At 50.2% G+C, this 14,318-nt stretch overlaps 1 protein-coding gene across 3 annotated transcripts; it reads left to right on the top strand.

The window, feature by feature from the left end:
* Window positions 1-3,348: 3,348 nt before the first annotated feature.
* LOC133493598 (transmembrane and coiled-coil domain protein 3-like) lies at window positions 3,349-13,270 on the top strand. 3 transcript variants are annotated; one of them, XM_061807123.1, is made up of 6 exons: window positions 3,349-3,665; window positions 9,023-9,183; window positions 9,898-9,987; window positions 10,058-10,704; window positions 11,027-11,162; window positions 11,252-13,270. In XM_061807123.1, exons 2-6 carry the CDS (start codon window positions 9,061-9,063, stop codon window positions 11,555-11,557), a joined length of 1,302 nt encoding a protein of 433 aa, XP_061663107.1. In that variant the 5' UTR covers window positions 3,349-3,665; window positions 9,023-9,060; the 3' UTR covers window positions 11,558-13,270. The 3 variants fall into 3 exon arrangements, with proteins under 3 accessions (XP_061663107.1, XP_061663106.1, XP_061663105.1); XM_061807122.1 differs by having other exon boundaries at window positions 3,350-3,665; window positions 9,019-9,183; XM_061807121.1 differs by lacking the exon at window positions 3,349-3,665 and adding an exon at window positions 3,942-4,166.
* The last annotated feature ends 1,048 nt before the right edge of the window (window positions 13,271-14,318 follow it).

Here is a 14,318-nt window from a genome sequence, read left to right as displayed (position 1 = left end):
TGACTTTTACCGGTCCGGCCCTGTTAGCGCTGGGCTAGCGTGTTAGTCTCAGTGATTTTTAACAGTATGTTTTTGTTTTTTTTTAAACCGGCCCTGTTAGTGTGGCGCTATCGTTAGCACGGCGGGCGGGGCTAGCGTTATTGTTAGCGTGGCGGCCCTAGCATTAACGTTAGTGCAGCGGCCCAAGTGCGGTAGCGGTACCGTTAGCACGGCGGCCCTAGCGGTTCAACTCTGTGTACCGTCTTTGTAAAGATCTGGTGTTTCAATGTGGGCACTTGCGGCTTTGACACGGATGCGGCCTATCTTTGTACCAAATGGTATTTCCTTTCCAAATGTACTGGCTGAGGCTTATAATCAGGTGCGCTCTGTAGGCCGGGAATGGCGCTCGTATTCCTAATCTTAGCTTTGTTCGTGAGAAGTGCCTCACGTCTGTGTTACATGAAAGACCAGCGGTCACTCGTATAGAAATAGAAGCTTTTATAATTTATGCGGTGCGAGGAAAGAGCATTTAAAAACAACTTATTGTGTAACTGTTCCAGTTAAACGGGAAACTTCCTGTTCCCGCCGCCCCCGACAAGGACCCGATCGAAAAACAGAAGACCACCTCGAATATTTCTTTGCGCTGCAGTGGCAATCGCGCGGCAACGCAAGCTAACAAAGTTAGCAACCGGCGCCGAGCACGCCGATAGGCCACGCCCACGTTTGGGGGGGATTAATGGCGAGGACCCTCGCCGTTCATAAAGTAAATGTGATTCCGCCGAGCCCTCGTCTTCATTACGCGCGCTGTATTCAATTTGTCACCATGGAAACCAGACAGAGGCCCCCCCCACTTCCTCATTAATGAGCATTCGACGCACAAATGCACGCGCACACATGCGCACGTACTTGTACGCAATTGTACATGCAAATAAATGTTTTGAAAGGTATGAAGAATAGTCCAACTGACCCAATATAACCTGTACAATAATATTCATAGATGTAGTTTTGAAAAAGTAATGCTCACGGGTGAAGAATTTTCCTCGACTTCGACAAGGCGAGGATCCAAATATCCGCGTGAGAGCTGGCGCTCATTAGCATCTTTCCCAGACAAGATGAACCGGCCCCGGAGCGTCGTCTCTTTTTATGACGTTGAAGCCGCTGCGGGCCTTTTTGTGGTCGCAGCTGTTCTTCGGCCTTGTGAAAACTTCAAAACACTCCTACCAAGACAAAAAGGTCCACAAAGGTCACCGGCGTCATCGTGTGTGCGCGCGGATTGACGGGGGGGTGGCACGGTGACACCGTAACGGCGCCCACGCCTGCTCTTTAACACCAACACACGACTGAATAGTTCATTTTTTTTTGCACATGTAGATTCCACCCAAGAATTTACGCATCACTTCACGGATTTCCTTCACATTTGGAGGTTCAAGTTGCAAATCTTGGACGAGCTGACCGTCATCATCCCGCTGCGTCTGCCGCAAAAAGTGCCGCAAGCGAGTCCAAAAAGTGCTTCGATGGCGATGTAAAATCGCAACTTGCCAGCGTGTGAAATGCGGCCACAGCGTCGCCTTAAATTTGGCGCCCGAGACGCCGCGAGGGCTCCTCCGGCCTGGGTCCGTCCATTAGGGTGGTGCCGCTCCTCCTGATTGGTCGCCCCCCCCCCAGCCGAGCAACAACATGGAGGACTCAGCAAACAGCAACTCATGAATCCAGAACAAGAGTCATTTCTCTCCCTCGAGAGAGCGAGCAAGTGTCAGCGAGCGACGGTTTTATTAAAAAAGCATCAAAGATGAATTTCCTCCCGACTTGGGACCGGCCATGTTGCGTCACTTCGCTGTCGGCGTCGCGTTTGGCTTTCTCCGCCCGCCTGCCGCCTTTCGCTTATCTTAAAACTGGAACGGACCCCCGCCCAAGATGAACACTTTGGGAAATCCAATTTGTAAACAGCGTCCCACCCTCTGCGTGGGAATTCGCTCGAGAGCGTCGACGGAGGAGGAACGAAGGCCGCGTTTTGGGTCGTCCGCCTCCGCACGAATCGGCCGACCCGTAAACTAACTAAAGGATCGCCGGGCGACGATGTGACGACTCAAAATCTCTCGGCGAGGCGAGGGGAAGTCGGGCAGGAAGTCCGGAAAGAACACAAACGGCGGCGCTTGCGGGGGAGAACAATGGCGCCGTGCGGGGATCTCGCACGTCCGCCCGCTCCTGACGCACGTGCGGCAACGTCGGCGTCACCGAGTACAAATCGCCCTCACGGTGAATAACAATTAGTCGTCCCTCTTGTCTCGGTTCTAAACCTCGTGCATCGATCGGGCTAATCGATAGATGGCTGAAATGGACTGGAAGTGTGCGAGCTTGTCAGTATTGATCGTAGCTTTTTTTTGGGGGGGGGGGGGAGACACACCATCAATCATCACACACGCGTCGAGGAAACGCGCTTCAATCGGATCGACTTCAATCACGGCGTCGAAGGCTTCAGGCTCGGCCCCCTCGGCAAGAGTCCTCGTGACCCGGGCTCGGCGGGTTCAAAGTTCCGACGCGAGGGCGGCGAACCCTTCGGTGATCTTCAGGTGACAAATTGGCCGGATGAGATGAATTATTAACTCAAGAGTGGGGCCCTCCCTTGAGATCGCATCGCACCAAGCGCGTTCATTACTTTCATAATCGGTGGCCTGGCCTGTATTCATGATTTGAAAGACGGAATACCTCGCAAAAGTAAACACCAAAAGCAAATGTTTTTTTCTTTTTCCATTTTTCAAAGGTGTGGGTATTTTTTTCTGATGAGTTTCAAAGTGGGGAAGAAAAAAAAAAAGCCTAAAGAGCCATCCATTTTCTTTGCCGCTTATCCTCACAAGGGTTGTGGGGAGTGGCAGGCGGGGTACACCCTGAACCGGTCGCCAGCCGATCGCAGGCCACACGGAGACAAACACCCCCACGGGCAACTTAGTGTGCAATGAATGGTGCGTGTTTTTGGGATGTGGGAGGAAACCGGAGTGCCCACCCGGAGAAAAGCCACGCAGGCACACGGGGAGAACACACAAACTCCGCACAGGCGGGGCCGGGATCGAACCCGGGTCCTCAGAACTGCGAGGCCAACGCTTTACCAGCCGCCGAGCCTCAACAATAGTTTTAAATGAGTCGCGCGACCCTTGTGAGGATAAGCGTCTCAGATAATGTATGGATGGATGTTTAAGGAAACGATTTATTTATTCAAACATGTTAAACGTCATATTTAATATACCCCTCTTCCCCATTTCCTCTTGTGTTGATAAACAAACTTTTATTTTCGTGGTTTCCGCAGGCCGATTATTATTATTATTATTATTATTCTTTTTTTTTTTTTCATTGAGTGTGCGTTTGATATGCGAGGCCACGCCTCCCCGCCGATGACGCGGCGGGCGGGGCTTGGTCCTGAGCGGTCCCGGCTGGCAACCGTTCGAGCGGCACCGGGCTTGCACGGAGATCGAATCGCAGCATCTCGGCTGGAGGAGTAGCCGCGGTTGTGGTCCGCTATCTCCCGGAACCAGCGGGGACGTGTTCGATTCGGACCCGCGATAAGGGAGCGCGTTGAAGCCGAGGACCGAACCGCACTCGAGCCGAGACGATGTCCCGATCCGGTGGAGCTGCTGCGGGGAAAAGTTTACCACGAGTCGGCCTGCGGTCGCCCCGTCCACGCTAACGAGATGGTAAAGGTGTTGCCGCTCTCGCGAAGTTGGGCTCGGCTCGGCTCGGCTCGGTCGGCTCGTGCGACTTAATTGGACTGTTTGCACATTCGACAGCAACAACAACAACAACAACAACAAAAAAAAAGAGCAACATTTAGGGGAAGTTGCTTGCTCATTTGCATGTCGGTCGATTGGCACGAACCAGTTTTTAGTACTCGCGACGTGGCTGTCAAATTGTGGCTTGTTGTTTCTCAGAATGCGGACAAACGGTCGCCTCCACATTCCCAAGCGACAAACATCTGCCATCATCGTTTGAATGTGCCACCACTTGTTGTCATTTGCGTGCCGGTCCTCGATGGCACCAATAGGAGACAAGCAATAATTGTCATTTTGGCGAACTGCGAGTTTTTTTGTTTTCTTCAAAAGCTGGCATATCATATTTGAAAAGTAGTTTGGCGCAGATGAACTTCATGGACGTTGCTCACGGCAGCAGCCGAACAGGTTCTGGCGATGACTCAAACGGTTTGTTTTTTTCCCCCTTCGGCTCCACGTTCTGCACGGCTGGCCTCGGTGTCCCTCTTTAAAGGTCACCGCGACTCGCTCGTCCCGGACTATTTGGAGACGATTGCTTTCGAGCGCCGACACCTTCCGGGATTAGTCCTCGCGATCCGGCGTCGTGCTCCGACACGTTCCGTTCCGCCCGGGGGCGTCCCTTTGCCCCCGCGAAGGTTTCCCGGAGATGCGATTGTCACGATTTGGGCTCCCTTTGACATTTGAACCCAATGTCCAATGACGGAGGCCGTCCACTCATTCAGGAGAAGTCGCAGCATCGTGACGAGGGAGTGTCGGGTCCCCAAACGACTGCGTTCACGTGCCGATTTGCGTTCTTGGCAAACTCTCGACCTTTGGCGTGGTTTTTTCCGTGTCCCGTCACGTTCGGCCCGCGGCGCACTTCCCTTCGAGGAAGTCTCGTTATCGGCACGTCAGTGCGGACGACCTTTCCGTGGCTGTTTGCGTGTTTGCATAACCGTAGCGAGAAGCTCGAGGCGCTGTTTGGTCTTCCCGACTGATTTGTTTCCAGGCGCCGTGCTGTAAATTAGCATTATTCATAATTAGATTTCCAGATTTGCTCATGAGCATCCCATTGATTTTTGGCCGCGGGACATGATTCGGTGCCAGGAAGAAAAAAAAAAAAAAAAGGACAGAAATTACTTTTGAAATGGCAACAATGTGACGTCCAACCTCATTAGCTTATCAGTTTAAACCATTTGACTCTATGATGCTGCCATCTAGTGGTCTGGAGGAGAGATGCACACGCACGCGCAATCAAGAATTCGTGTGGAATTTGATTGATCAACACCGTTAATTGTGCGTGTGTTGTCATACTTGTTGAAGTTTGATCGAAGTAACGTAAACTGTGTTCCAATCAACGTGTTTCGCCATGACTGTAAATATGGTTTATTCTATTCATCGAAAAAGCTGCATCTATTTCAAGGTTTTTTTCCACTCTTGTCAATGTTTGAAACGAAATCCATTTTTGTGTAGGAAGCGGGCTCGATGTGTGAACGCTGCCGTAAATTATACGAAGCGGGCGTGTGTCAAATGTGGGCTTGAAGCCACTTGCGAAGCGTGTAAATGTTTTGGACTGACATCCCACTTAGCAAAGCGATCGCGAGCGTCGGCCTCACCGCCGGCTCTTTTCATGGCTCCCTGTTGTCACGGCAACCGGCCCCAACGTTTTCCATCCCCGCGGCGGACGCTCTCACTTCAGGCGTGGCAACGTCGCGGGTTTGACGGCGACAGATTAGCGAGCTAATGTGGGCTAATCCCGCCGCCGATCCGCACGCGCGTAGCCGTGTCGGGCGTGTGAGTAACGCGCCGCGGATTATGCCAGGCGCAAACACTTCAACCCCGTTAAAGTGAGACACGCACGTTAGTCGTGATCCCGCAGACGTGGAGGAAGCGCGTCTTTAGTTTGATCGCAAAATGGCCTCCGTGGGATGATGAAAATGACACAAAGCCCCCGTCCAATCAACCCCACCGAATTTTTCATTAATTATGTCACAACATCAACGCTTGCTTTCCGGTCTGCTCGCTTGAAGCCTAACAAATAGCATCTGCATGGCGACTCATGAAATGACGGAACACAAATGACGGAGCAACACATAGACAGACAATAAAAATGGGTGGCTCTTCCTGATCCTCTGCCATAAATGTCGTGGCTCAGTGCCGCTTTTGAAGTCACTTACGGTAGCTGTGAAAATGTTCGTTTGCGTGTGTTACGCTGCCCCCGGTGGCCAGAACCGTCGAACCTTTTTACATTGCATTCAGTTGTGTTATGGCTATGTATCTTTTTAAAAAGTATAGTATGATGTCATGCTATTTTATTCATTTTACTTTGGCCTCATATTGTGGCATCCTGGAGCCATGGAGCTTTGTTGAAGTGAGTTGAGGAGCTTCAAAAGTAGTGCTTTGCTACCATCTGGTGGCATCTGTAGACAATTCTCAATCTTTGAATTTTGGGTCCGCGAACGAATTGTCGGATCATGTTGCGATGGTCCGTATTATTAGGTTCAGTGTGAAAAGTATTTGGACTCTTCCAGGAAGCCAAACGTTTTTTTGTTTGGACCAACATTTTCGTGGGCGTGACTCATGTGAGCTTCACCCGATCGGTGTTGGGCGGGCTCGTCCATCCGGGCCCGACGGCTGCGTCTGGAAGTTCCCGTCGCGTCGCCCTTAAAAAAAAAAAAAAAAAACATCTCAAGCGCTTTGACATCAGTCGCCTTCTTTCCACGGTCAAAAGTCGCAGTATTTTTTTTTTTTTTTTTTTTTGGAAGCGAGGGTTGCTGGGTAATCTTTTTGAGATTAAACTGTTGGGATTACAAGAGTAGAGAAGAGCAGGATTACATTTTTATTTTGTTTGTAAATCCCAAACGACAGGTCAGAGCGTGTCGAATGGCAACCTAAAGTGAGTCGGCTAAGCAGTTTAATGAAACGCGTCTTGTATATTTTGATGATGATCATTTATGAGCCAGCCGGCGGCGCGTTGCCAACGTTTGATGGATTTTTCAAGCCGATAACCCGCCGCAGTTGTTGCCGGATTCAAACGTATCGATCCGCCGCAGCAAAGCCGCGCAACACAACGCGCGAGCTGCTCCACTTCCCGTTTGGATTTCTTCCGCACGTCTTTTAGGCAGCAAATGGCGCAAATCATAATTACCGTGTCTCGAAATATTCCCCACATACGTACTGCGTTCACTTGATTGCGTTTCGCGCATTTGAAGCTTCATAATGATCTGAAACACAAGCAAATCAACAAAACGCACACTTTAGAATTACTGTTGAGGTTTCAGGTCCGTGACCCCCCCGACCAATACTTGGGTCAGAACATGGCTCGCCACTTGCGCTTTTTAATTGGCTGTGAATGCAAGAGGCCAGCGGCCGCGACCTTGAGCTCCCTCGGCTCAGGGCCATCGTGACTTCCCTCAAGCGTTTGTGCGTTGGAACCCCCCACAGGATGTTCCCCCGCCCCGGAGCTCCTGGGGCCCCCGACTCAGCGTTTCACCTCAATCCGTCCTTTTCGTTTTTCCGAATGAACTTGACCAGTTCCCCCAACTTTGTGCTCCAAATTTCAACACGTCGCCGAGCAAAACTTCTCCTCTTTGTCGCGCGCAAGTGTTGACGTCTCGGGCTGCCTAAGGAAGCGAGCCGGCCGCGTTGGCAACGTGAGCTCATTTGCGCCAGCGGTTGCCCGTCGGCATCAAGTGGAGCTTGTGTGCAAATGAGGCAGCGCCGGAGGTCATCTCGGGGAAACAATGCCGCTGTTTTTATTCCCGTAACGGCGCTTCCGCAAATGCAGACGATCCTTGGCGTGATGGATTAAAGCCTGCAGAAGTCCAATGTTTAAAAATGCCATATTTGTCCCGAGAGCGGCGAGGACGGGTCAACGTATGCAGTGAAATGAATTCATTTGATGCTGATTGGAAGACTTTGACATCATGACGGAGCCCAAAGTGCAATAAACCTGTCATAGTCAAGATCCAGATCCATCCATCCGTTCTCAACCGCTTCTCCGGGTCGGGTCGCAGGGGAAGTAGCTTCAGCAAGGATACCCCGACTTCCCTTTCCCCAGCCACTTCTTCCAGATCTTGCGGAGGGATCCCGAGGCGTTCGCGAAGCCAGCCGAGAGACTTTGTCTCTCCAGCGTGTCCTGGGCCGTCCCCGGGGTCTCGCGCCCGGGACACGTTGCCAGGGAGGCGTCCGGATCAGATGCCCCAGCCGCCTCATCTGGCTCCTCTCAATGCGGAGGAGCAGCGGCTCAACACTGAGCCCCTCCCTGATGACCGAGCTTCTCACCCGTTCTCTAAGGGAGAGCCCGGACACCCTGCGGAGGAAACCCATTCGGGCCGCTTGTATCTTGTTCTTTCGGTCACGGCCCGCAGCTCATGCCCATATTCGAGGGGAGGAACGCAGACGGACTGGCAAATTGTGATCTTTCGACCTTTCGACTTCGCTCCCTCTATGCCACAATGGACCGATACAAAGTCCAAGTAGATCCAGATCCACGATTAAAATGTATTTTTTTTTAAAAAGTATGCTCCTCCCTGCCCGATTTAAACACGTAAAAAACTCTTGAAGGTGTGAAAACGCACTTTTGAAAGTATTCCTGTTTCTCACACTCTCGCGTTTGTTTTGGAAGTAAATCTCTGCCACCAGGATTTGAATTTGAACTAAAGTAAAGTGATCACATTTTCAGAACCGAACACAGCCAATCGCAGTTACGCTTTCTTAGTCACGTGACGTCACACACTAAGAAAGCGGAACTGGATCGGCTGGCTGTTTGGTTTTGACCCGACGTAACCCTGCCTGGTGGCACAGATGGTGAATTTTAGACAGCGAATTGTAGCCGGTTGAATTGTTAACATTGTGATCCCGGTGGCACTTATTTACTTCCATAATTTGCTGACAATGTCGTTGAACGTCGCTTTGAGTGGAGGGGAGCGGTGGGGTGGGACTGTCGCTAGCACACTTTTCCCAAGAGAAACAAAACGAGAATTTGAAATATGTTTGAAGACCAACGTGTTGAACCGGGCCCTCTAATTCCACCCAGCAAGTCTGCTCGTTTGAGGCTTGCATGTCACGTCATGCCTCAACATCGCCGAGATCAGGGCTGATCTCACGCTCATTTTGAACCTTGCAAGTCAGGTTACTTGCACTATTTTGAATAGATTAGCTTGTCTTAGGGCAAGCGACTGTAAAGTGAACTCGCCAGTACACAAATTGCTTAGAAATCTGCGCCGCAGCGCGCGTGAAAGATGAAGCGGCGCTTACAGCGGGCGTCCCCGCCGGTGTGTCCCTCTGTCCGTCCGTCCAGGCAGAGCGGAGCGGCTGCGATGTCCTCGGCGTTCCGGTGCCCATGCGCCGCGGCGGCTCCGAGTCCAACCTGGACGTGGTGGACAGCGTGGGACGCGACGGCGTGGGCCTGGACTTCAACAAGGGGGCGCTGGGCATCGACGGCCTGCAGCAGAAGATCCTCAAGGTCAGCGACGCGAGCGGTACACGCGTGCAAGGTGGACACACTAAGACGACGGAACACGCTAACTCAAGTTAGCAGAACATGCTAAGGTGGCGTACGGCGGATATTTAACTCGGCCAACTTAAAAATGGACTTCTGCTACGTGTCACGTGCAGCTGCGCAAAGCAGCATTTCTACAAACAAAACAAAAACAATTCGATTGGCATCGTGACAGACGCGAACAGTCAGTCATCAGCGTGCGTGCGGGGAACTGGCGCCCCCTTGTGGCGTGGCGACCCGGAGAAGACGTGGGTGTTATTTGACGGAAACGCGGAGAGGGAAAGGTCAACGCCATCAGGCAAGGAAATTCAAGCTAGGACCGACCCTGGCCTGAGCGCAAAACGGAGAATATGCTCCAATTTTCTACAAAAACATAGAATCGACCAGTTGTGAATCCGCAGGGGAACATTATGTCTCACCGTATTTGTGGATTTTTATTTTGTTTCCTCTTCTGTACTGTATTTTGCAGTCTGCGTACATTTACCAGCAAAATGACCCAAAAAGGTTCAAATAAGGGAACCTTCTCGGCCTCACACGTGATGCTGATTCAAGCATCCCGTAATCGCTGAAGCTCTATCCGGGTCCTGATTCCGCCATTTGGTATCAGGTTTCAGAATGTCGACACACACATCTTGTTCCTCGGTCACGGTCGTCATGGAAACTGTCCTGGCACTTTAGGTGACGGAACAGATCAAGGTGGAGCAGACGGCGCGGGACCAGAACGTGGCGGAGTACCTGAAGCTGGTCAACAACGCCGACAAGCTGCAGGTGAAGACCAGTTCTCGAAACTTTGGACAGCTTCCCGAGGAAATGTACCAGAACCGTTCTGCATCCGTAGGTGCTGCGCATCCGTCAGGTGTTTGAGAAGAAGAACCAGAAGTCGGCCCACACGATCGCCAGGCTGCAGAGGAAGCTGGAGCAGTACCACCGCCGCGCCAGGGACAGCGAGGCCAACGGCAGGCACGGCCAGAAGGACGGCGCCCGGGACTCGGGCGGCCACAGCAAGGAGGGCAGCCTGCGCGACGTCAGCGCCTCGGGGCGCCACCCCACGCTGGAGAAAGTCAAGACCATCGGGCCCGGCGTGTCGCTCTCGCCGCCGTTCTTCTTCAACAAGTCGCGCAACTTCGCCAATCTCATTCGCAACAAGTACGGCAGCGCCGACAACATCGCGCACCTCAAGAGCATGGACGCGGGCTCGGGGCTCCACCCCGAGGGCGGCGGCCGCAGCCTGAGCGGCAGCGCCGGCGCCGTGGCCAAGGCCGGGAAGTACCACAGCGACGACGAGTGCTCTACCGGGACCTCGGCCTCCGCCGACTCCAACGGCAACCCGGCCGGCGGCGCCGGGCAGCTGGCCGAGGTCCTGGACGTGGTCCGCGACATCCGGGAGTCTCAGACCCAGCTGAGGGACGACATAGAAGCGCTCAGCACGCAGTTTCAACGGGACTACGGATACTTCACGCAGGTCCTGCAAGAGGAGCGGTACAGGTGGGTCCTGCGCTCGCGGATCGCAAAGCGTTGTTGGACGCGGGGGGGATGCGGTCTTGGCCAGCCACGACTCCCGAATGGAGGGAAAAGCTGCGAGTCGTCGGTAGCCCTCGTAAAAAGGTTCACAGTTGCCAGTAGACGGTGGCAAAGCACTACTTTTCTCTCAATTAAAATCACTCCAACGTGAAACGTTACAGTTCAATGGCAAAGCGTTACTTTTGTCGGGATGAAACTTCTCAACTAACCTCAACACAGCGCCTCAGTAGCAAGATGGCGCTCGGGCAGCACTTTCAGTTCTTGATCTGAATGTTCCTCTCGGCAGGTACGAGCGCCTGGAGGACCAGCTGAACGACCTGACGGAGCTCAACCAGCACGAGACCAGCAACCTGAAGCAGGAGCTGGCCAGCATCGAGGAGAAGGTGGCCTACCAGGCCTACGAGAGGGCGCGCGACATCCAGGTAGCCGCCACCGCGTCACGCCGCAAACCGCACTCCCTTCGGATGGCGGATCGATCTTCTGTGCAATCGCGGATTTTGCTCGTGTCCAGGAGGTGCTGGAGTCGTGCCAGACGCGCGTGTCCAAGCTGGAGCTCCAGCAGCAGCAGCAGCAGCAGACGGTGCAGCTGGAGAACTCGGACGCCAAAGTGCTGCTGGGCAAGTCCATCAACATCATGCTGGCCTTCGCCACCGTCATCCTGGTCTGCGTGTCCACGGCGGCCAAGTTCGCCGCCCCGCTCCTGCGCAGCCGCCTGCGCGTGGCGCTCACCGGCGTGGGCGTGTCGGTCCTGGCGGTCATCTGGAAGAACTGGGACCATTTGCAGCGCGCCCTGGAACGGCTGCTGCTGCCGCGCTGAGGAAGAAGCCCGAGACTGAACTGGTCACAGCGATGCCTTCAGGGTACGTGGGAAAAGATCAACTTCACGGACCACCTGACATCTTTTCCTTGCGGGAGAATGGAAAGGCGATTTTCTGCGTCGAGGTCAGTGTTTCACCAAGGCACGGGAAATAAAAAAAAAAAAAAAAAAGAAAAGAAAAATGAAAAAATACAAATTTCACATAGCACTCGAAAAAATATCCCAAAAATGATACAACAGTGCGGCCTTGAGAGAAGAGTTTTGAACATTCCGTAATTCAGCACACCTAATGTCGGTTTTTTTTCGCCCACTGAAATGCCGATAAACCGTTTCAGCGTCCCAAAAAGAAAATTCTTTGGCTCATGTGCTTTTTATGGGGAAAAATATAATTTTATGAAATTGTATTTTAGAAAAAAAATACTGTAATGAGCCAATTCAATCAAATGTTAAGAATGGAAAAAAATTTTTTTTTTTTTTTTGCCCCAATTCAGTGGCTTTTGTGCTGCTCCTTGTGTGCACACTTTGGCCATCAGGGGTCAGTATAATGCAGATGTACCGCTGGACATGGTCGGAGGTCAGTAACGTGCAGTAATATTTTTCATTCTTCGCTTAGGATAAAGAATACATTTTTGTGTGTGTTGTTGTATGTCTACGTGTTTTGCGTCCCAGCTTATGCTCAAGTATTTTTTTTTAAGGGTGATAACGCTTTGACACAATTCTATTTGTTAGCCTGTGTAGTTTTTTTTCAATTATTGTTTCTTGAAGCTAAATCCATAATAATAATACAAATAATAACACATAAATATCTAAAAATAAATAAATAAAAATAATAATAATAATCACATCTAAAAAAAATAAAATTAAAAAAAAAAGATTTGAATAAGCTTTTCACGCTATTATTGGTTGTTGTTGGTTTGTCCTCTCAAGTCAAAAACTTTAACTTTAGTTAATTTGAGTGACTCGTATCTCAAGGCGGCGCTCCACGCGGAAATAATGACAAAAGTCTCAATTTGCTCTCAATTAGAAGTTCATTTTGCACCTTCTTCGATCGCTGGACACAAGCGCCACAAAGGTTTACTCATTTTATCCCTTTATTGTGTCTTTGTGTGCTTTTCTCGCGTGTTTTTGTGGCCATTTTGGACAACGAGCTTTCTGTGAGGAGGAGCATTATTTTCATGGCGTCTGGTCACTGCCACGGATTTGATGCGATGGACTGACGTGTTTGACAAACCGTGAAAATGGCGGTGCGGCCTCCACAATTCACGAAACCGTCGTCAATCTTTTTCTCATTTCCCGACCGTCGAGTCTTTTGTGAAATGTTTCATGTTCAGAAAATCGTGCTGGTCGACGGCCTTGAGTGACATTTTGTGCTGCATTCAAGCGCAGCGGCGACAGTTCAAAGCGATCCCAAGTGGCGCCTATTTTTAAGAAAAAAATAATAATAACTGCCACCATTTTTTTTTTTGCACTCTTGACTTGAAGACTCGCCAATCCCCCCCCCCCCAAACAAGATGCTGAGAGGATGAAGTTTGTTTGCGAAATGGCGTTGCCTCAGCCCCCCCATGTGGCCTTCACCTCTTCAGACTGGAGCGCAAACGTCCCGCGAGACCCGAATGCGGCACGGTTGCGTGGACGTGGCCATCAAACCTGATGCCGCTGTGAAGACGACGGGCCTGGCACCCCTTTTTTTTTTTTTTTTTTGTCCAAGTGTATTGTTTTTTTTTTAATGAGGAAAAATGTGTTTAAAATGTGCTTTGTGTAAAGTGCACTGCAGATGATGATTAGGAATTGAAATAAAATGGACGTCACGTTCCTCGTACTGTAAACGCAAAGGTGGCAACGAGTTTTGGCGCTTCATCCATCATTGATGTGACGTGGCCGGCCTCACATGCATAATTCACACCACGTTCCGCGTTTTCTTTTCTCCCTTCTGACTGGTGCTTTTGTGACATCTTTTCATCTTTCCAAAATGTACACGGCCGGCTCCTGGAGACACCGCGACGATTGCAATCCGGCGTCGTCGTAGTCGCGCACCTTCAATTGAACCAAATAATTTTCATTCATCTCTACGTGTTATGAAACAGAATGGATGAATGATGATGTCAAAGTCCCTGGAATAATACAAAAAGAGCCGGTAAAACGTCAACAGTCGGTTGTCATCTTGACAGCTCATTAAAAAAAAAAAGATTTATAATAGTCGAAAAATGGATGGGCAAGAGCATCTTTCATTTTTAAAGGCAGATGATCCAATTGAAATGTGTTATGTCAAATTTGTAATAGTTGATTGTAATACATTTTTTGGAAAGTTATATGATTCATCGTTCAGACGTGTTTGATAGATTGTATAATTATATGCAGGTTCGGAAGATACAACCACAAAAAAATGCTTGTGGGATTTTGTTATTTAAACTTGAAGCCTGAAATTTAAATACACTGTGCAAAAACAAAATCAAATCAGATTAAACCTGTGTCAGGTCAGTCAGGATCACTAAAATTATTTAATTGTGTTTAATGTCACGATAATGAGAGTGATAATTTCTTACAGCATTTCCCAATAAAACTTTATTTTAAACTTTATTCTTTATCATAATTAAAATATACCAAGTTAATTCCTCATTTTGTACAATTAAAAACATTTTTAATCAATTAATTTAAATGAATATTTTTTTTTAATATACGCGTTCGTGTGAATAATAAACGGAACTAATATCACAGATTTATAGTAACTAAATGAAGGCCGGAACAACATCCAAACCAGAGT

This window comes from Syngnathoides biaculeatus, chromosome 20 (genome assembly GCF_019802595.1).
Source record: "Syngnathoides biaculeatus isolate LvHL_M chromosome 20, ASM1980259v1, whole genome shotgun sequence".
Classification (NCBI taxonomy): domain Eukaryota; kingdom Metazoa; phylum Chordata; class Actinopteri; order Syngnathiformes; family Syngnathidae; genus Syngnathoides; species Syngnathoides biaculeatus.
This window is presented reverse-complemented; position numbering and strand designations above follow the sequence as displayed.

What these genes read in the sequence shown, in the direction of transcription:
- LOC133493598 (XM_061807121.1), top strand. Translation starts at nt 4,106, where the DNA reads ATGAACTTCATGGACGTTGCTCACGGCAGCAGCCGAACAGGTTCTGGC. An exon ending in TTCTGGCGATGACTCAAACG is followed by an intron (nt 4,167 to 9,022) that starts GTTTGTTTTTTT and finishes CCGTCCAGGCAG; the next exon opens with AGCGGAGCGGCTGCGATGTC. An exon ending in CTGCAAGAGGAGCGGTACAG is followed by an intron (nt 10,705 to 11,026) that starts GTGGGTCCTGCG and finishes TCCTCTCGGCAG; the next exon opens with GTACGAGCGCCTGGAGGACC.